Below are 21,596 nucleotides of genomic sequence, written 5' to 3'. Positions count from 1 at the left end.
GGTAAAATGAAACCTACTGCCGTCAGCTGAGGCAAAAGGGTGAATCCACTACCTCTTTACTAGGCAAAGAGAAAAGCCAGAATCCACTTTAGGCAGCAAAGGGGTGTGTTGCACCGGCCGGGTCGCCTGGAGGTCCCGCCCCAGGCCCGCCCTCCTGACACCAGAGACTACATTTCCCAGAGAACTCCGCGGCCCCAAGGGGGAGGCCCGTCCGCTCTCCCGCTTATACTGAGCGGTGACTGGCTTCCCCAGAGGAGGGCGGAACCTACACCAGCCAATAGGTGAGAAGCTCGTTACGGCGGCGGAAGCAGCGGCGCTGGGCTGAGGGGTGGGGGGCAGAGTGCTAGCGCCCCGGCGGCGGCGGCGGCGGCGGGTCCGGAGCCCGAGGACGTCGGTCCCACAGGCAGAGAGCGCACGGGAGCGAGCTCGAGGCGGCGCGGTGGCCCCTCGGCGCAGCACCCAGGTAATGGCGGGACAGGCGCCGCGGAGGGAAAGGGAGAAGAGGGGAGGAGACGAGGGGGCGGGGCGGCCGAGCCGGGCTGCAGCGTCCGTCCCGCCGTGCGTCCCTGGGGAAGGGCAGCGGTGCCTCGTCTCCTGTGGCTCAGACCTAGGCTCTTTCACGAGCTGGGTACGGCGGTTGGGCCGGCGGCAGGGACTGGGTGTCCTGCGGCAGGGAAGGGAGAGGTTCCAGGAGGGATGGGCTGTTTTGGGCTTGGGGGCGTGGCGGACATGGGCCCTGGCGGGGAAGTGGAGCGGCCAGGGAGCGCCGGTGGGCGGGCGGCCCATGGAGTTTGGCTCTTGGAGCAGTTTAAAGTGACTCTCCACATCCGGGCCCTGCGCCCGCCTCTTTCAGACCCTGACCGAGGCGGGGCCTCCTGCCTCCCCGCCCCCCTCGCCGGGAGCGCTTGTCTTCCTCTGCCATTGGCTTAGCCTCGAGGGGTTTGGGCTGCCCCGACGAGGCTCGTGCCTGATTGGCTGGGATTCGGCGGGAGGGTGGGGCGGGATCAGAGCGCGCAGGCCTCCGCGGATTGGTCCGGGCCCTCGAGTGACGCGCCCGGCGTGGGGCCAATGGGCGGGCGGGGGAGGGAGGGGCAGGTTCTGGGGGTGAAGATTGGAGCAGAACCCGGGCCAGGTGGTGGGGGTGAGCGGGGCCGGCGGGGCTGGACAGCTGCGGGCCCGAGGCGCGCTCCGGGAGGAGCCCTGTCCACGACCCAGGAGCCCAGCGCTGCCATCGAGATGGGCCCTCCGCGGCACCCCCAGCCCGGCGAAATGGAAGCGGGAGGTGCGAGTGGCGGGCGGCGGCTGCAGGTAGAGACATACCGCTTGTCCTGGGGCTCCCCAGAACGCCGTCCTCCTTCCCACCCTCCAAGAGAAGTCTCAGCCAAAGTGTCTCTGGAAACCTGTGTTCCACGATCTCAGCAATGGGCTTCGGGGTGGGGGTGGGGTTGCGTGCGAACTGGGAATACCGGTAGAGCTTGGCTCCTGAGGGAAAAGTGGGGGTCGATTTTAGAAAAAGTGGTGAAGGTCTCTGGTCCCTCTGGCTCAGTAGGGGGTCTGTGAGAGAAGGAGGAGGAAATTGGTAAATGAAGGCCTGTGCAGAAAATCATTTCAGAGTTACTTTTGGATTAGGTCTTGAGGAAAGCTTTCTGATTTTTTAGAACTGGGCATCTCTCCTCAGGTTCCTCTTATGATACTGATGACAGTTGTGTTCACCTTGGTGTGAGCTTCAGTCTTTCAAAGGAACATGTCATTTTCCATAAAACTTAATACAGATAATATGTGTTTTGTTAATACCTATCATATGGCTTTTGTACAGGATTCAGTGTTGATTTTTTTTTTGAGTGGTAATCTTTAAGTATTTATGGAGTGTCATAGTATATCCCAACACCACCCAAACGATTTTACTATTATTTTAGTCCATATCCTTTAAAAACTTAAAGAATTTAGACCATTTGTGCGCCGTATGTTGATCACAGTTAATTGTTCTAGATGAATGAAGCTGCATTTGCTTTTTTAAGGAAAAGTATAGGTATTGGAGATGCTTTAATTTCTCATTATTGATTCTAATGTGAGAATTTAGTAATAACCATATGACTGTATGCACTGCAGGTGGAAATGAGTTCTCAGCAGTTTCCTCGGTTAGGAACCCCTTCCACTGGGCTAAGCCAGGCTCCTTCACAGATTGCGAACAGTGGTTCTGCAGGATTGATAAACCCAGCTGCCACAGGTGAGATATGTGACATTCTTCTATATTGCTTCTTGCTTTAAGACATTGCCAGTTTTTCATAAGTGACTCTTAATCTCACAAAACAAACTGAGGGTTGCTGGGGGGGGGGGCGGAAAAGGGGGATGGGGTTAGGGACATTGGGGAGGGTATGTGCTACAGTGAGTGCTATAAAGTGTGTAAACCTGGCAATTCACAGACCTGTAGCCCTGGGGATAAAAATACATTATATGTGTATTTTTTAAAAATTAATTAAATTTTTAAAAAAGACATTGCCAGTTTTTCATTTTAAAATTAGCAAATTCCTTGTGGGATTTTAGTAAATTCTAGGTTGTTGAATTTGAAGAAAGGGTATATTACAATTCTAGTTTAAACAAGGTTTTTTGGGGGTGCCTAAGTGGCTAAGTTGGTTAAGCAGCTGACTTGATTTCAGCTCAAGTCATGATTTTAGGGTTGTGAGATGGAGTCCCACGTCAGGCTCTGCACAGTGCATGGAGCCTGCATAAGAGTCTCTCTCTCCCTTTCCTTCTATTCTTCCCTCCCTTAATAAATAAGCAAGTTTTTTTAAAATTCCTTTTTTAATCCTTTCACTTATACTGGAGTATACATGAAACTTAATAGTGAAGCATGCCTATGAGAAGTATATTTTAAATACATTAATGTATTCTCCTTGTTCTGCTTTATGGCCCAGAGGTATAATAGTGCCATGAGGAAGCCCAAAGGTGTGTAAGGCATAATTCTTGCCTTTTAGGTAAAAAAAAAAAAGCACAGTCAACCCTTGAAAAATACGGGTTTGAACTGAACAGGTCCATTACTTTGGAATTTTTTCTGATAAATGTGGTATAGTACTGTATATGTACTTTTGTGTTCCTTATGTATTTCAGTGTAAGAATATAATATGTAATATATATAACATACAAAATACATATTAACTGTTACAGGCAAGGTTTCCAGTCAACAGTAGGTTATTAGTAGTTAAGCTTTTAGGGAAGTCAAAAGTTACATGTAGATTTTTGGCTGCAGGTGTGGTCATCACCTCTAACCCTGCATTGTTCAAGCGTCAACTGAATATATACACATATACGCACTTAGTTTTTAGTGGTATGCCCTTTGAGTGCTATAGATCAATGGTCCCTGTCATCAGGGATGATTTTGCAGTCCAGGGAATTTTTGGCAATGTCCTGATACATTTTTGGTTGCCACAAGTAAGGGGGTGCTGTTGGCATCTGATATTTAAAGGCCATGGATGCCGCTAAATATTCAAAATGGGCAGGACAGTCCTCCACAACAAAGTACCCAGTCTAGTCAATAGTGCTAAAGTTGAGGTATTCCTTCAAGTAGTCTTTTTGAGTATATTCAGGTGAAAAGATGACATTGCAAAGTAAAGTATTCCTTTTTCTATTCCTTTTTCTTCACCACCTGTTTCCTAATTTTCTTAAAATGGTAAAGGGTATCTGCTCATTGCTCAAACCAGGAACACAGGCATCATCTTTAATTGACTGTCTCTCCGGCTCTTGTATGTGAGTTATGGAACTTTGATGTTTCAATCTCTTTATCCCTTTGCTTCCCTCCTACCAACTTGGTTTTTGTTACAAATTTATCTTAGTTCTCTTTAGACTTGAAGGAATTTTAAGCTACTTCTTCTATACTCCTCCTTAATAGTAACTACTCATTTTCTGAAAGATTGACAAAAAGTTCCCAATATTCTTGACCTTGAGGAACACAGGAACATTCTGTTCCTTTTGCCACAATCTTCCTTCTTCCTTTTCACACTTACTTATCTGGTTAATTCCTGTCCTTCCTTGAGGTTTCATTTCAGATGTCACTTTTTCTAAGAGGTCTTTGCCGACTAGTTTGCCAACTAGACCACAGGAGTCAGGGGTAGGACCTTGTAGAATGAAGGCTGGAACCATACCCTGGAACCTGGAACCTTGTGTACATTAGTACGTGCTATACTTGCTGCATTGTAGGGCATAAGTAGGGGTCAACAAGTCTTTATAGAGCTACTTAAAGTTCTTTGCTCCTTAACAAATCTTTTTGACAAATTGTCTTTGATTATAAATTCATAGAATAATTTAAAGTATAGCTGAAAGAGAATGTTTTTGAACATCTATTTACAAAGAATTATAATGCTTATTAAAAACAGTGTTGGGACTCCTGGGTGGCTCAGTTGGTTAAGCATCTGCCTTCACCTCAGGTTGTGATCCCAGTGACCTGGGATCACGACCTGAGTTGGGCTTCCTGCTCCATTGGGAGCCTGCTTCTCTCTCTTCCTCTGCCTGCCATTTCCCCCACTTGTGCTCGTTCCCTCCATTCTGTCAAATAAATAAATAAAATATTTTTTTTAAAAAGTCAAAACAAAAAAAGGTTTCAATTAGCAATGATTGCCCTCAGACTTTGTTGAGAAGGAAGTCATTGACTTAAACCAAAATTGTCTATAATTTTACTTTTGAATATTGTGTGTATTTTTTCCTTCAGTGACTCTGAGAAAGAATATGAAAGTTTGGGGCGCCTGGGTGGCTCAGTGGGTTAAGCCTCTGCCTTCGGCTCAGGTCATGATCTCAGGGTCCTGGGATCGAGCCCCATATTGGGCTCTCTGCTCAGCAGGGAGCCTGCTTCCTCCTCTCTCTCTGCCTGCCTCTCTGCCTACTTGTGATCTCTGTCAAATAAATAAGTAAAATCTTAAAAAAAAAAAAAGAATACGAAAGTTTTTCCATAAGGAGTTTAATATTTCTCTATATTTTCTATTGCTTTTATTAGAAGAATTAATTTGAGATCCTAAGCATATCAGGATTTCAGATATATGTTCAAAGGTCAGAAGTATGGATTACAAGTTTCCTTAACTATTCTTTCAAGATTCTTTTGGTTCTAAATGATTCTAAAAGGAGCTTAAAAGGGAATAGTCAGTACATTATATTGTAATGAAATTGTCAAAAATCAAAATCTTCCTGAGCAAATAGGTTTGGGGGGAAGTTATGAAATTGTCCGTTTCCCTTAAAATCTAATCAGGAGAAAATCCGGACAACAGGGAAGGTTCACAACATGATCATATATAAAGATCATATGTTTAAAAAGCTGTTGGAGCCAATAAGTAGAATTGGTAAAGGCTGCAGGATAAAAGTTCAATGTATAAAAACCAATTAATTTTAGTACTAGCAATGAACAATGAAATTTTTTAAATGTCATTTACAATAGCATCAAAAAAAATAACATTTAACACTTGTGTTAAAAATAACACAAAACACTTAAGGATATATTAACAAAATGTGTGTAAGACTTGGGGGTAGAAAACAAACATGACTGAGAACAATTAAAAACCTAGATAAATGAAGTGATCATTTATGCCCATCTATTGTATTGAAATAACACTCAGTATTTTTCAGATAATAGTTCTACCCGAAGGGATCTGTAGATTAGAGAAAATTCTAATCAAAATCCTCTTCTGGCCTTTTGTAAAAATTGTCAGCCTGAATCTATATTTATGTGGAAACCAAAGGATCTACAATAGCCAAAACAATTTTGACCCCTTAAAAAAAAATTTGGCAGACTCTACTACGTTACTTGAATACTTGCTATAAAGCTGTACTAATCAAGACAGTGTGATATTAGCATAAAGATAGAAATATAGATCACTGAAAGTGGAGGATCCAGAAATAGACCCACACATAATGATCAACTGATTTTTGACAAATGTGCATAGATAATTCAATAGGGAAATGATAGTCTTTTCAACAAAATATTGCTTGAACACCAGAATATCCATATGGAAGAAATGAACCTTGACCTTTACTTCTGCCATACACAAAAATTAACTCACAATGTATCATTATGGATCTAAATGTAAAACTTAAAATTTCTAAAAGAAAACGTGGAAATTGCTTATGACCTTGGGGTGAGCAAAAATTGTTTAGGTTGCAAAAACCACTAATCACAAAAGCAACTGGTGTATTTTACTTTATCAAAATTAAAAATGTCTACTGTTCAAAACACTATTAACAAAGAGGCAATCCACAAATTGAGAAGATGGTTGCAATAAATAAATCTGAAAAGGACTTACATCCTGAATATATAAGAAACCCTTGTAACCCCATAGCTTTTGCTATATGAGATAGCCTTATTTTTTTATTAAAGATTTTATTTGTTTGTTTATTTATTTATTTATTTGAGAAAGAGCATTAGTACAAGTTGGGGGAGGCAGAGGGAGAAGCAGACTCCCTACTGAGCACGGAGCCAGATGTGGGGCTTGATCCCAGGACCCTGGGATCATGACCCCAGCTGAAGGCAGACACTTAACCGACTGAGCCACACAGGTGCCCCACCCTGACTTCTTTTTAAATGGACAAAATATTTGAATAGGCAACATCACCAAAGATGATATCTGAATGTCCAGTAAGCACATAAAAAGATATTCAGTAGTATTAATCCTCAGGGCAATGCAAATTAAAACTACAGCAAATAGTACACATCCACTAGAATGACTAAAATTAAAAGACCAACAATACCAAGTTTGATGTTTGTGGAGCAAGATGAAGTCATACATGGTGGAAATGTAAAATAATCTAGCCACTTTGGAAAACAGTTTGGCAGTATCTTACAAAGTTAAATACAAACTTACCGTACAACCCAGCAGTCCCTTTCCTAGATATTTACCCAAGGTAAATGAAAATGTATGTCCAAAGACTCATACTCCAGTGTTTATAGGAGCAGTATTCATAGTAGCCAAAAACTGGAAACAACCCAGAATTTATTAGCTGGTGACTAGATAAAGTGTGGTTTATATATGTACAGTGGAATATTACTCAACATTGAAAGTGAACAAACATCTGGTATGTAGAACAAAATAAAATGAACCTCAAAAACATATGCACTTAACCCTTGAACAACCTGGGTTTTAAGCTCACTGACCCTCTGTGCAGTCAGGAATTTGAGTATAACTTTGACTCTGCAAAAACTTAGCTACTAATAGCCTACTGTTGAATGGAAGCCTTATTGATAAACCATACATATTTATATTTTATATGTATTACATACTGTATTTTTATAATAAAGTAAGCTAGATAAAAGAAAACTTATTAAGAAAAGCATAAGAAAGAGAATCATTTACAGTACTGTACTGTATTTATCGAAAAAAAAAAATCCACTTGGGGTGCCTGGGTTGCTCAGTCAGTTAAGCGTCTGCTTTCAGCTCAGGTCATGATCTTGGGGTCCTGGGAATGAGTCCCACATCAGGCTCCCTGCTTAGCAAGAAATCTGCTTCTCCCTCTTCTGTCCCCTGCCCATGCTCATGCTCTCTCTCCCAAATAAATAAATAAAATCTTAAAAAAAAAAAAAATCCGCATATAAGTGAAGCCAGGCAATTCAAACCATGTTGTTCAAGGGTCAGCTCTACAAGAGAAGGAAGAAGACACAGTGGACTACATATTATATTGGGGGGGATGGGTGGCTTAGTTTGTTGAAAGTCCAGCTGTTGGTTTGGGCTTAGGTCATGGTCTCAGGGTCTTGGGATTAAGCCCCATGTTGGGATCAGTGGGGAGTATCCTTGGGATTCTCTCCCACTGCCTTCTCTCCCTACCCGCCCAATGCACTGACACACGTGCTCTCTCTCAAATAAATAAATCTTTTAAAAATAAGAACCACATATTGTATGATTCTGTTTGCAAGAAATTCCAGAAAACACAAAGCTATAGTGTTAGGAAAAAACACAAAGTTATAGTGTTAGCAGATTAATGGTTTCTAAGGAATGGGAGGGTGGGAGGAAGGGAATTGCCTGCAAAAGGGCATGAATGAACCAGTGAGAATAATGGAAAATATTTGTATGGTGATTGATTGTGGTTATAGTACTGTATACTTTGTTTTTTAGAGGGCGAGGCAGAGAGACTATCAGACAAGCTCCATACCGAGGAGGAGAGCCAGGGCTCTAGCTCTAGCTCACAACGCTTAGCTCATGACCTGAGCCGAAATCAAGAATCAAATGCTTAACTGAGCCACCCAGGATTCCTGTAGTACTGTCTACTTTTGTAAAATTTTATCTAATTCTATATAAAGAACTAGTGCGTGGGTGTTTTTTTTTTTTAATACTATATCTCAGTAAAGCTGATTGACTAAAAAATGACAAAGGATAGACACATATGCTTCACAGAGGAAGATGTGTATGAATGCCCTGTGGTCACATAAAAGATTTTCAACATCACTAGTCATGGAAATTCTAATTAAAATCACAACACACCCACTGTACACCCAGTACAGTATCTGTATCAAGAATTGGGATGATGAGGGGCTGCCAGAACTCTTAATACACTGGGTAACAGAAACATAACGTGGATACAACCACTTTAGAAGGTATTCCAGCGGTCTAATAAAGTTAAACATTTACTTAACATTTAATCCAGCCATTATGCTCCTAGGTTGTTGGTTAAGAATGTAAAAAAAACTGTTGAACTCTCTACTTTTAGAGTAGCTATTTTATTGTATGTAAACTGTACATCGATAAAGTGGTTTTATTTGTTTTGATTTCAAGTTTTTAAAAAAACTAGTTAGTTGATATAGCAGGTAATACTCATTTCAGGTGTACAGTTTAGTGATTCATTACTTAAATGTAATAGCTAGTGCTCATTACAAGTGCCCATCTTAATAGCCATCACCCATAAAGTGGTTTTAAGAATCAGAATTTTTAAAAAATCTGAATGACCAGGGAGAAATGATGTGTAATGTAAAATATACATCAGTCTTTTCACCCAGTACATGTAATTTTCAAAATTTTTTTTCCTGAGGAAATCACTGAACAAGGACTCAAAAGTACATATGGACTTTTATCCGAGTTGTTGATAATAGCAAAAAATTTGGAAATATGGGACGCCTGGGTGACTCAGTGGGTTGAAGCCTCTGCCTTCATGATCTCAGGATCCTGGGATGGAGCCCCACTTTGGGCTCTCAGCTCAGCAGGGAGTCTGCTCCCTGCCCCCCCCCGCCTGCCTCTCTGCCTATTTGTGATCTCTATCAAATAAATAAATAAATCTTAAAAAAAAAAAAAAAATGGAAATAACCTGAAAGCCCACCAATGATATAATGGTTTAAAAAGCTGTAGTTGGGGTGCCTGGGTGGCTTAGTTGGTTAAGCATCTCTTTCTTGATCTCAACTCAGCTCTTGATCTCAACTCAGCTCTTGATCTCTGTATTGTGAGTTCAAGCCTTGTGCTGGGCTCCATGCTGGGCTTGGGGCCCACTGAAAAAAAGAAAGAAAGAAAACAGAAAAAATATAGTGTATCTATGCAATGGAATTTCATTTAGCATTTTCTTAAATGATGTAATATATATTCACTGTTACTCAGCAATTTCACTTCTTGGTATATATCCAATAGAAATGGTAAATAGTTCACCAGAAGACATGTGTGGGAGTATTACTAGCACTAACATTTGTAATAGCAAAAAACTGAAAACTGTCTTAATGCCTATTAACAGTAAAATGGATAATTTATAGTTGATTCCCAGAGTGATCAACTATACTGACAGTGAAAGATCTGCAGCAACATGCAATGACATTCATGGATCTTATACTTGTAAGTGAAAAAAGCAAGATACAACAGGGTGCATTTGCTATGAGTCTATTTATATAAAGTTCAAAAATAGATAACAGTTATCTGTGGTGCTAGAGGTTGGGATACCTTGGGATAGTGAGGAATCCAGCTGAACAGAGGGGCTTCTAGGGAATGTTTTGCATCTTGAGCTGGGTGCTGATTACTCAGGTGTATTTGGTTTGTATAAGTTCGTTGAGCTACACAATTTACATTTGTGCACTTTATGAAGGTTATAGTTTGTTGAAAAGTTACATAAATAAAAGCCCACCCAAAATTAAAGATGAGAAATGGCTCAAGGTTTTACCAACATATTAACTCTTGGTGCTCTCGGGAAATAGACTTTGGGAGCATCTTTATTTTCTTGATAGGTTTACAGATACTTGAAATTTTTTTTACATAAGTATAATCTCTGTTTTCAGAAAAATGTTAATATTATTTTGAGAAAATGATAGACAAGTATGAGATAACTTTCACGAACTCTCTTTCATTAGATTAGGTCTTTGGTTTTTTGTTTTTTTTTTTTTTTTTTTTTAGAGAGAAAGAGCTTTCTTTTTTTTTAAAGATTTTATTTATTTTATTTGACAGGCAGAGATTACAAGTAGGCAGAGAGGCAGAGGCAGGCAGAAAGAGAGAGGAGAAAGCATGTTCCCTCCTAAGCAGAGAGCCCGATGTGGGGCTCAATCCCAGGACCCTGGGATCATGACCTGAGCCGAAGGCAGAGGCTTTAACCCACTGAGCCACCCCGGTGCCCCAGGTCCTTGATTTTTTAAGTTAGTTTTTAAGTAGGTTACATGTTTTCATGGTCCAAAATTCCCAAAGAAAGTATAGTGAAAAGTATTTCTCCTACAATTTATATAGCAGGTTTCCTGTTGATAGACATGTAGGTTTTGAAACTTCCTTTACTAGAATAAAAATGGTGAAACAAGTAATCTGGTACACAAGTCATTTTACACGATGCCATGTATCTATAGGATACATTCCTATAAGTGAAATTGTTGAGTTTCAAAGGCTTTGTACATTGTAATAATGATGAAGAGTTCCATGTTTGCTTTGTAGGAAATCTGTTTTGAAAAGCTGTATACTCTTGGACTTAAGAATTGTATTTAGGGGCACCTAGGTGACTCAGTTGGTTAACTTTCTGACTTTGGCTCGGGGTCCTGGGGCCAACCCCCCCCTTTCAGACTCTACACTCTGGAGAATCTCCTCCTCCTTTTCCTGAAGCCCCTCCCCCAGTTGTGCACATGCCTGCATGCACTCTCTCTTTCTCTCTCACAAGTAAATAAATAAAATCTTTTAAAAAAAGAATTGTATTTAAGTTACCATTTTAATGTTAATATTTTTATAAATTTCTAAATATCTTAAATGAAAGCATCGAATCTAGTTTTGCTCTTTTGAGTTCATTTTTTTTTTTTTTTAAGATTATTTATTTATTTGAGAGAGAGATAGCACGAGCAGGGAGGAGCAGAGCAAGAGGGAGAAGCAGGCTTCCCTCTGAGCAGGGACCACAACATGGGCCTTGATCTCAGGACCCCACGATCATGACCTGAGCTGAAGACAGACCCTTAACCAACTAAGCCACCCAGGTGCCTCTTGAGTTCCTTTTAGATAGTTATCAGGTCCTTTGTTCATAGGAGTGGAAAAGCCAAAATATCCAGAGTAAGGTCTGTGTTCCATAGGTATGGCTCTTGTGTTTTATATCTGTTAGGGGGAACCTAATGCCCAAATTCTCCTTAAGAAAATCTCCCAAGGAAATGGTCACTTTATCAACACTGAAACTTAGTTGCAAATACCACTGTTGTATGTGTTTGCCATTCATTAATATTAATTCATATTGGAAGCATATGACGTGCTCTCTGTCCCTTAATGTCCTTACTAGTCAACGATGAATCTAGTCGAGAGGCTGAAGTCACTGCCAGGGAGCACATGGGTTCCAGCAGCTCCCTACAGTCCCGTGAAGAGAAGCAAGAGCCTGTTGTGGTAAGGCCCTATCCACAGGTGCAGATGTTGTCTACACACCATGCTGTTGCATCGGGCACACCCGTCACAGTGACAGCCCCACCAGCACATCTGACGCCAGCAGTGCCACTCTCCTTTTCGGAGGGACTTATGAAGGTAATGGAGAGGTTTAAAATTTCACATTAAACCACAGCTAAAGACTGGCTAATCTTCCTGACAATTTTCACAAAGTCTTAGGCTGTACCCAGGATTTTAGTGTTTCCTTTTTGACCCATCAGTTCAGCTCTTCTGTGTCACTTAGAGCTGCACTGTTCTTCAGTGCCTACTCTTGTGCCGCTGGGCAGTTGGCATCATAGGATCTTTTCTAGTAACCGTTTTGACATGGATTTTATTCAAGTTATAGGCATGCTAACTCAGATTTTATCTTGGAGTGGCACTCTTCTCCAAGGTTTTGTTTTAAAGCTTGCTAATTCAGGGGTATCTAAGAATATTGCCTTGCTATGTTTCAGTTGCTAGGAGTTTTGTTTACTTCCTCCCAAACTTGGGATGCAGCATTGTATAGAAGAAGGAGTGTGGGCTGTGAGCCATGCAGATCTGGGCCTCGGTCCCAGTTCCAGTTTTTACTGTCTGCATGGCTTTGAGTAGGTGACATAGCCTTGCTTTGTATGTTTCCTCATCTGTAAAATGGAAATGCTGGTACTTCAGTGGAAAAGTTGTGATGCTAAGAGATAAAATATATAAGGCTTTTGGATCCTTCCTGGCACTCTCCATGTTTGATTTGTGTACTTTTAACTATAGAATGAAATGCATCACTTGTAAAAAGCTATTGATATGTTTCGTGTGGTTTTCTGTTTACAGCCGCCCCCGAAGCCCACCATGCCTAGCCGTCCCATTGCTCCTGCTCCACCTTCTACCTTGTCACTCCCCCCCAAGGTTCCAGGGCAGGTTACCGTTACCATGGAGAGTAGCATCCCTCAAGCTTCAGCCATTCCTGTGGCAACAATCAGTGGACAACAGGTTTTTTTCCTCTTAATTTGCTGATTTTCAAACTGAGATGCCAAACTGTTGATCATTATTTATTGAATGCCAGCAGTACATTAGGCACTGTACTAAATAAAAAATTAAGTGGTCACTGATATCTGTGAGGGGAAGATAGTAGGTCCTAGAGAAGTAAAACCAACACACACAGTGCTGTTTGTCAGTAGGCCAGTATGTATCAAGCATCTGCTGTGTATGAGGCACCACCCTCAGTGTGAGATACAAATCTAGATAAGACAGTCTGTATTCTTTAAGTGCTCAGAGTTCATTGTGGGGATTGAGAATGGCTTCATGGCAGTCATACATTTCTAAGACTTTCTCTGAGGACAATTAATGTGTATCTCTTGGGTACCTACCAGGTTCCCTCAAGCAGGTCACCAGTCATGAACACTTATTTCATGGTGTTTTAAATTTTTTCCTGACCTTCTATGTCTACTCCATAACATGTATGTGATTCATTTAAATATTTTGGGTTGCTAAGCGAAAAGACCTGAATCTAAAATTTTTCCCTTCAAATTTCAATAAAAAATTGGTATTCCAAGAAGACCTGCTATGTTTTCTTCCTTCTGTTGTACTGCTGAGTACTCCCAGAAGTGCTGGAATCCCCAGCTGGGAAATATTGGCGTTGGGGCTGGGAGCATGTGAGGAAGGGACTTCTAAGGGGAGAGCTAAAGAACACATAAGGGAGTACCTGCTCAGTGCTAATTGACATTTACTTAGAAGTTCTGCGTAGCATAAAGGGTGGATGAATGCAGTGGCATGTAAGGAAAATAGAAGAGGAAGAAATAAGCTTTTGGCCAAGGCAATGAAAACAAGTGTTAAAAAACTAATATTGAAGATGAGATTGTCCCAAAGTGAACAGTCAAATGTCTATTAGTCTCTATTAGAGACCTAGCACCTAGCTAGGTTTGAGGCATTGAAGGGTCCTCAGAGTCACCACATGCCTGCTGGCACAGGTCATCATGAAGTATGTTGTATTAAAAAAAAAAAGCTAAATGTCCTTTCCCTTGGGATACTCACTGTCTAAAAGGAATACCCTGACCTACATTTTGAGGCAACTGACCTCCTAGAAGCAATGGCTAAGCATCATTGACTAAAACTAAGCGCATAAAAATAACATTACATCCTGTTTCTTGCAGGGACATCCCAGTAACCTGCATCACATCATGACCACAAATGTACAGATGTCTATTATCCGCAGCAATGCTCCTGGGCCCCCTCTTCACATCGGAGCTTCTCATTTACCGCGAGGTAGAAACTGCACATTTTGTTCAAATTCTCCAAGTCCTGTGGCAGATAGATATTTGTTAAGAGATTTCTGCTACTGTCCAAAATACATATTTAGAATCATCTTACTTAAGTTACAGGATAAAAGAAACAGAGCAGTACACATTTAGAGCATGATCCTAGTATATGTGAGTTACAGTTGCATTTCAACAAGCTTGTGTATGCTTGTGTGTGTAAACTTAAAGCAATTCAAATTTTTAGTGTGGTCTAAATATTGTCCCTTGTAGTGAGGAACTCAAAGCTGTAGATAGTCCAAAATGGTCTTTGTTGTAGTCAGAAATACAAATACTGACTATTTTTAAAGTTCAGTGATAATGGCTATTCAAGTAATATAGCCATAAGATAAATTTATTCATACAATTAAGTTCTAATAGGTTGACAGGTATTAAATTTAATGATTTTCTCTACTTGATCAGAAACTGTAGCCTTCTGTTGACAAGTGTAAAGTCATTGCTGCCCAAATCAGGCTCACAAGTACAAAACCAAGTTTACTTGGTCATAACATAATTTAGTGGTTCTCAGAGTGAATTTCGTAGACTGCAACGGGGTCTTTGTTAGGTCAAAACAACTTTCATGAAAATACTAAGATTTCATTTGCCTGCCGTACCCTGTTGACGTTTGCACTGATGATACAACAGCTGTGGTGGTTTATGTGAACCCTCCTTGGTGGTGACGCTGCTGGAGCCTTGGCCTAAATGAAGGTGATGGCATGATGCTGTGCTGTTCAATGTGTGCTTCTCTTCTGCACACTTGTAGTTAAAAAAAAAAGACAGCCAGTTTCATTTAAGAATGTCCTCAAAAAAGCAACACAGGGTATTATTATTATAAAATCACAACCTTGAGAGCACATTTTCCGAATTTTCTGTGGGAGGAAAGGGAAATATACATACAGCACCTCCACTAAATTACTGACGTACTGAGGTCTAGAAACTATTTTCCTAGGGCATATAATGGGAACTATGTAAATTGTGAGCCCATAAGCCATACTAATGAAAACCATTTTTTTCCAGGTGCAGCTGCTGCTGCTGTGATGTCCAGTTCTAAAGTAACTACGGTCCTGAGGCCGACTTCCCAGTTGCCAAATGCTGCTACGGCTCAGCCAGCAGTACAGCACATCATTCACCAACCAATCCAGGCACGTCAGGTTGTAGTAGTCAGCTAGCAAGTATTAGGTGCCTACTCTGAGTTCTTGACTCTGCTAGAGCCTGGGAGAGTCCTTTGACTTCAAGTGACTTTTGATCTAGTTGCCAAGAGGTCAGGAAGGTTGAGTTCTATACACTACAATGTGATTAGCTGTCCTGGGATTTGGGGGAGCCGTGGTAAGGGAAGCTTTCGCTGGGATGGGTGTGGTAACAGGGATTCAGAGAAGTGGAGAGGCAGGGAAAGGAAACAATACTGTGAATGGTGGTGAGGAGGATGGTGGTGGTTACATAGTGTTTAGTAGAGGCAAGCCAGAACTGAGAGGTTTTCATTCAGATTGGGATTTATGAGCCCTTACATATTTAGTGTATGTTATTATGCACTTGTGTATGCTTTTCAAGGAAGACAGAGCCTTTCAACTTTTTTTCAAGGAAATCTATGGGCTCAGTACTACTGAGGTATAGTGTATGATGAAGTGACATTATGATGTCTCTAAATTCAGAGCTCTAAGATACAGAGTATAAATCTGATTTTGTACACAACAGAGAGCCACTAAGTTTCTTGAACACAGTAACATGCGGTCAAAGAACTATCCTTGAAAGGTTAATGGAGCTGAATCACTGACAGATGAAAATTCAGATACTTTTGGGGGCCAGACTGGTAATGTATGTGGAACCAGACTGGTAATGTATGTGGAACTGTATCAGGGTCAAGAAAGGGTCTACCCAGGAGAGCTCAGATGATTGAAAGAATCGATGGTGGAGAAGCAGGTGAAGCCCAGGGTGGAGCTTGTTTGGTGAAGATTTTACACCCAGATGTAGTATAGGGGAGGTTACGGGAAGTACATCCATGTGAAAACAGCCAGAGAGCATCTAGGGCACCCCGAATCTCCTGCAGGCAAGCACTGTTTTCATGTGTTTGCTAGTTTAGAGGGCTGAGAGCCAGTGGATCTGATGGCTGAGATCCCCCTATTGAAAGCACTTGGTTATGTGGTAGTGTAAAATGTCTGTACCAGAACCAACAACAAATCTGTGGGCACTCTAGATGTGAAGGGTAGGATCCCAACTCATACTAATAGGACAAAATATTGCATCCAGTCCTACTTGGAAGGAAGAAATTTATATAGTCCATCCAGCCAAGATAGGTACTTTTTGGTAATTCTCTCTCTTGGATATTTAAATTACCTATCTGAAAAGAGAATTCTTTAGTCATAGTGCTGAGAATTTGCTTTCTTTTGGACACAAACATGCTTGTTTGAAGGCCCAAGTTTCTAATTATACTTTCAGTGTTTGGCTTACTGTATTTTATTTTGCTCCTTGTTTTAATGAATTATTTTTTTCTCTTCTCTTGGTAGTCTCGTCCACCTGTGACCACCTCTAATACCATCCCTCCTGCTGTGGTAGCAACTGTCTCAGCCACCAGAGCTCAGTCTCCAGTCATTACTACAACTGCAGCACATGCTACTGATTCAGCACTTAGGTATATTTGGGGGTTTGGAGATCAGGCTCTCCTCCTTTCCCTTTTTCCTTTCCTTTCTGTCCTTTCATTTAACTCAATAAATACTTAGTGCTGGAGATAAAGCAGTGGGCAACCAGAAATTTCTGTTCTCATAGAGTTTCTGTTTTTAGGGGCTAGAGACATACAAATAAAAAAGTTTTTTTTAGATGGTCAAAAGTGCTTTGAGGAAAAATTAGGGTAAGATTTGGAGTGACAAGGTAAGCGGTACAGGCTATTTCCTGTAAGGTGGTCTGGGAAGACTATTGTTAAGAATGGATTAGAGCAGGGGTGCCTGGGTGGCTCAGTGGGTTAAGCCTCTGCCTTCGGCTCAGGTCTTGGTCTCAGGGTCCTGGGATTGAGCCCTACATCTGGCTCTCTGCTCAGCAGGGAGCCTGCTTCCCCCTTTCTCTCTGCCTGCCTCTCTGCCTACTTATAATCTCTATCTGTCAAATAAGTAAATAAAATCTTTAAAAAAAAATGGATTAGAGCAGAAAATTGAAAAATCTAATGAAGTGAGTCTTGTGGCTGTGTGGGTAAGAACATTCTGCACAGTGGGAACAGTAAGTGTAAAGGCCCTGAGACAGGAGTGTGTTTGCCATAGATAAGGAGAAGCAAGAGGCTATGGTAGGAGAGCGGCAAGAGATTATTTTAGGAGGTAACAGGGTCTCCACATGAGGGCCTTAGGAAGCCCTCTGCAGGTTTAGACTTTGCTGGGATACAGTGGGAAGCCTTAGTGGAGTTTTGAGCAGAGCAGTGTCATGATCTTAAGCCTGGCTACTGTGGAGAGGCAAAGTTGGAAATGGAGATATGGTTTAGGAAGGCATGCAGAAATTGAGAAGAGGTCATTGCTGGAGGTGGAAAGACATGGTTAGATTCAGAATAGAGTTTTGAAGTTGGTTGAGGACTTCAGAGGAATTACATAGGGGCAGTGAGAGAACAAGAAGAGTCAGGATTCTGGCCCTGCTAGCTGGCCTATGAAGCTAGAAAGGTGGAGTTGCTATAACTTCAGATGAGGAACAATGGGAAGAGTAGGTTGGGGGGAGGAATTCCAGACTATTTTTGGACATTGGACAGTTGTGCTGACTTGTGAACACCCAAGTGGACATGTTGAGATTGGTTAATAGATGAGTTTGGAGTCCAGGGAAGAGTTGTGAAGGAGATTATTTAGGAAAACTGTATAGATGGGGAAGAGGTTTGCAAGAGAAAAAATGTCTCCCAGATGAGAGGGCTGGAGGGGGAAGCAGTGTTCTCAGGGGAGAACCCAGATTCATTAGGGCAGGGAGGTAAAGGATATATTCAGAGAAGAGATTGAGGATGTAGGGACTTTTACTAAATGGACTGTTCAGAGGCTGCACTGGAAGGGTTGGGTATCTGAAAAGGGAGAGCTCTGTAGAGCCATACAGGAATAAGTGAAGGAATGATCTGTGATGCTTCCTAGAAATGACACAGTTGGGTGAAGATATGATGGTGTTTGTCCTTCTGTCCCAAGCCATATTGTGGTAAGGCTGTGAAAGTTGGGGGGAGGCAGTGGGCTGTGAGTCTTGCCAGGAGGTCTTTCTTGATCAGTTCGTTTGTTATGTTGTACCTTGGGCAATATAAACAAGTGATGCACTGAACAGAAAAGAGGGGTAGTAGGCATGGAGACTAAAGCTGTCATACATATTAAGACCATCCATAACTGTCAGTTGCCAGGTGGAGGCAGGGCAGAGTGGTGAGGAAGAGAGAGTCTAGACACCTCCCTGGTTTCTTTGTCGTTTGACCAAGTAAATAAAAAGGAAACAAGAAAGAAAGTTTTAGAAAGAATGTTGCCTTTTGATACTGAGTTTATCCGTGGAACAATCAAGTGGCAGTTGTCAGCAGGTGATTGAAGAGATGTCCATACCAGAGATAATGAGTTTGGAAGTCATCAGCCTGTGGGCTGCAGTTAAACCTTTGAGGTATTTGAGGCTCTCCAAGGGGAATGAATAGTTAAGAGGGCCTAGAACAGAACTCTGAAAAAAGTAACTTTTAAATGCAGAAGTGTACCTAGGACTTATATTTAACCATTAGCTCTATCATTCATTAGCTGTGTGGCATTAGGCAAGTTTCTCAACTTCCCTGATCCTTAGTCTCCTCTTCAGTGAAATGAGAATACTTCCTGGTAATTGAAAATATTGCCTGAGGTACAAAGAGACACAACTGCCCAACATAAAACAGACTATGTGTTGTTCATTTAAATTTTATATTACCTGTATATATTTAGGCGATACAAAGAAATTAAAAAGTTATGAATGTGTATACAGTGAAAAGAGTCAGGTTTTTTTTTTATATCATGTTATCAAAGTATCTCTTTTCTAGTGCCTTGAGTTTTTAATAAAAAGAGATGTTGAATTTTGTCAAAATGATTTTCATGTTGTTGGACCATTATGTATCGTTTTGTTGTGAAAAATGGTGACCTTTTTAATCTGTAGCATGAAAGTATATTTATGGACAGTTTTCTTGAATTGTATCTTTATATATTCATTTTATTGCATTTTAGTGAAGGGACACCCAGTTATGTATTTTTTAGATCTTTTTTGTATGACTTCCTTATCTAAACTTTATTAACTTCTTCCCTTTTGATTCTGCTTAATATTCTCAAAGTCTTTTCTGTTTCTTACAGAGTTTTCAGCATTGTCTGTCATGCTCAACTTCTAGTTTTGCCTATATTCCTGATAAAGGTGGATATTTTCTTCTGTTTCTCTCCTGAACTATGCCTATTTATTTTGTCACCCTTCTGTTGTCTTATTATTTTGTCCAGTGAGCTCTCATATCTTTGCTTTGTGTTTTCATTTAGTGGAAGGAGTTATTTCATTACATTTCTTCATTCATGGTACAATTTTCATCTGCTTAGTGGAAGTGTTTCTAGTAAACTTCCTTTTCTATCCACCATTTTTCTTATAGCATCATGAAATAAGTTTTGTGCTGGGTGCTTTCTGAGTACTCATCTTTGAATTGAGTTGAACTTATTCTGCATCAGCTATTTGTAATTGGTTCTTGTGGGCTGGGCTGTATACTGGCTAGGGGAAATTTTCCTAATGACTCAGAGTACTCTGTTGTTGTTTTCTTGGTTGTACTTCTCTCCTGACAGTGAAGATAGACTGCCCCAGATGGCAATTTCGCTTTTCCCTAGGTCTCACCACACACTGGGGGTTTTTTGTTTCTTTTTTTAAAGTCAGCCCTGTGCCCAACATAGGGCTTTAACTCATGACCCTGAGATTGAGAATTACCTGCTTTACCTGATGAGCCAGCCAGACACCCCTCACCACATGCTGTTTTTCACATGGCACTTATCTGTATGTGTGATTACTAGTTTAACCCTTTGTCATTAATTATTGGATATTGGAACCAGTCTGTGTCCAGGTCCTGCTTCACTGACAGCTCCTGCTGTTATAAACAAAAGCTTTTGGTTTCTTCTGTCAGAGTGCGCTCCTCACTTTGGAGAATTATACTTGACTGGGTTTTGACCCTTAACTTGTAGCTGCAGAGATCTTGTCTGCATTGGCGCCTGTGTCCCTGTTTGGGTATCACTGCCCTTGGCAGTGTGTGTATCACAGAAGATACCTCTTCTGTGGTTTGAGGTGTCAGGTATCTCTTAATGTTGCCAGAGATGGAGATTGCATTACTTTTTGTTTTGTTACTGTTCTCTGAGAGGAGGGGAAAATCCCAAACCTGCAGTCTCTGCCTGCAGTACTTCTTGCCCTCACTCTGAAGAAGTCAAAGAAAGATCCAGCTCAACACTGGAAGATGGTCACAGGTTCACTTGTTATAAGTTAACCCCAAATGTTCTGTGTTTTTCAAGTTTCTAATTTGGGTCTCTGTCCCTAGAGCTGCCTTTGAGGCCATTAAAGAAAATCTCGTTGCTAGGAGAAAGAGTATATTGATTAAGACAACAGATGTGGAAGTACTTTCTGTGTTCCCACAGAAGCTGACTGACCCTGCTTAATCTCTGATCTTTTTTGTGTATGGGGGAGTTGCCACTATGGACTTAGGGGTGTTTTATTTACTCGGTATATTTTAATAAAAATCTTTTTTTCCCCAGTTGCCCCAAATTTGGCTAGTGAGAAACCCTTCAAACTGGTTTCAGTGTCATTTTGATAATTCCTCTTAGACTTTGAGTACTTTAATCTTTTTGGTACATCGTAAATGAGGCCCTTTATTTTTTTCTGCCTCCCTAGCCTTGAAATCAGCCATTTCTCCAATGATTCTTGGTTCTCTTTGGTGGAGAATGGTAATTAGAACCCAAGATCTGAGTGCTAAGGGTACACATTGCTCCTAGGGTATCGTTGCTTTTAGGCTCTTTCTGTGAACAGAGGTAATCAATATAGTAAACACAGTCATGTCTTCATACTGATATTTCTGAATGAAATTTAACATTAAAAGTTTTTTTTCTTTCTTCAGTTTTATATTTGTACATCTTTTCTCTTACGCTACAAACCTTGTGTCAAGACATTAATACAACTACTTGGTTCTTTGGTCCATAATATTAAAAAAAAATAGTTTCAAAGTAACAACTCAGAGTACCAAGTTCATGGGTCATAAATCAATCCCTTATTTTCTGTAGATTAAACTAATAATAAGACCGAATGACATTTGGGGCGCCTGGGTCGCTCAGTTGATGAGCGTCTGCCTTCGGCCCAGGTCATGATCCCAGAGTCCTGGGATCAAGTGCCACATCAGTCTCCCTGCTTAGCAGAAAGTTGGCATCGCCCTCTCCCACTACCTCTGTTTGTGTTCCCCCCTCACTGTCTCTCTCTCTCTCAAAGAAATAAAGAGTCTCTAAAAAAAAAAAAAGAGAGAGAGAGAGAGAGACAGTGAAGTTTAAGACTTCTTCCCAGTTCTTTTGTCTTCAGACTACATCCC

The 21,596-nt window shown here is 41.1% G+C and overlaps 1 protein-coding gene across 6 annotated transcripts in view; it reads left to right on the top strand.

Annotated features, from left to right (window-relative positions):
• The first annotated feature begins 294 nt into the window (after nt 1-294).
• The window catches only part of SAP130 (Sin3A associated protein 130), a 91,222-nt gene continuing 69,920 nt past the window's right edge, over nt 295-21,596 (top strand). For 3 of the 6 annotated variants that reach the window (XM_032354012.1, XM_032354013.1, XM_032354017.1), the window contains exons 1-7: nt 1,089-1,308; nt 2,110-2,227; nt 11,674-11,909; nt 12,612-12,770; nt 13,931-14,042; nt 15,089-15,213; nt 16,573-16,697. In XM_032354012.1, coding sequence (XP_032209903.1) covers nt 1,237-1,308; nt 2,110-2,227; nt 11,674-11,909; nt 12,612-12,770; nt 13,931-14,042; nt 15,089-15,213; nt 16,573-16,697 — 947 coding nt within the window. In that variant the 5' untranslated portion in view covers nt 1,089-1,236. Of the gene's footprint in view, nt 464-1,088; nt 1,309-2,109; nt 2,228-11,673; nt 11,910-12,611; nt 12,771-13,930; nt 14,043-15,088; nt 15,214-16,572; nt 16,698-21,596 lie in introns of those variants that run through there. The other 3 variants (XM_032354014.1, XM_032354011.1, XM_032354016.1) reach the window with 3 other exon arrangements.

This window comes from Mustela erminea, chromosome 8 (assembly GCF_009829155.1).
Source record: "Mustela erminea isolate mMusErm1 chromosome 8, mMusErm1.Pri, whole genome shotgun sequence".
Lineage (NCBI taxonomy): Eukaryota > Metazoa > Chordata > Mammalia > Carnivora > Mustelidae > Mustela > Mustela erminea.
The sequence above is the reverse complement of the archived record's forward strand: the minus strand, read 5'-3'. Positions and strand labels throughout refer to the sequence as shown.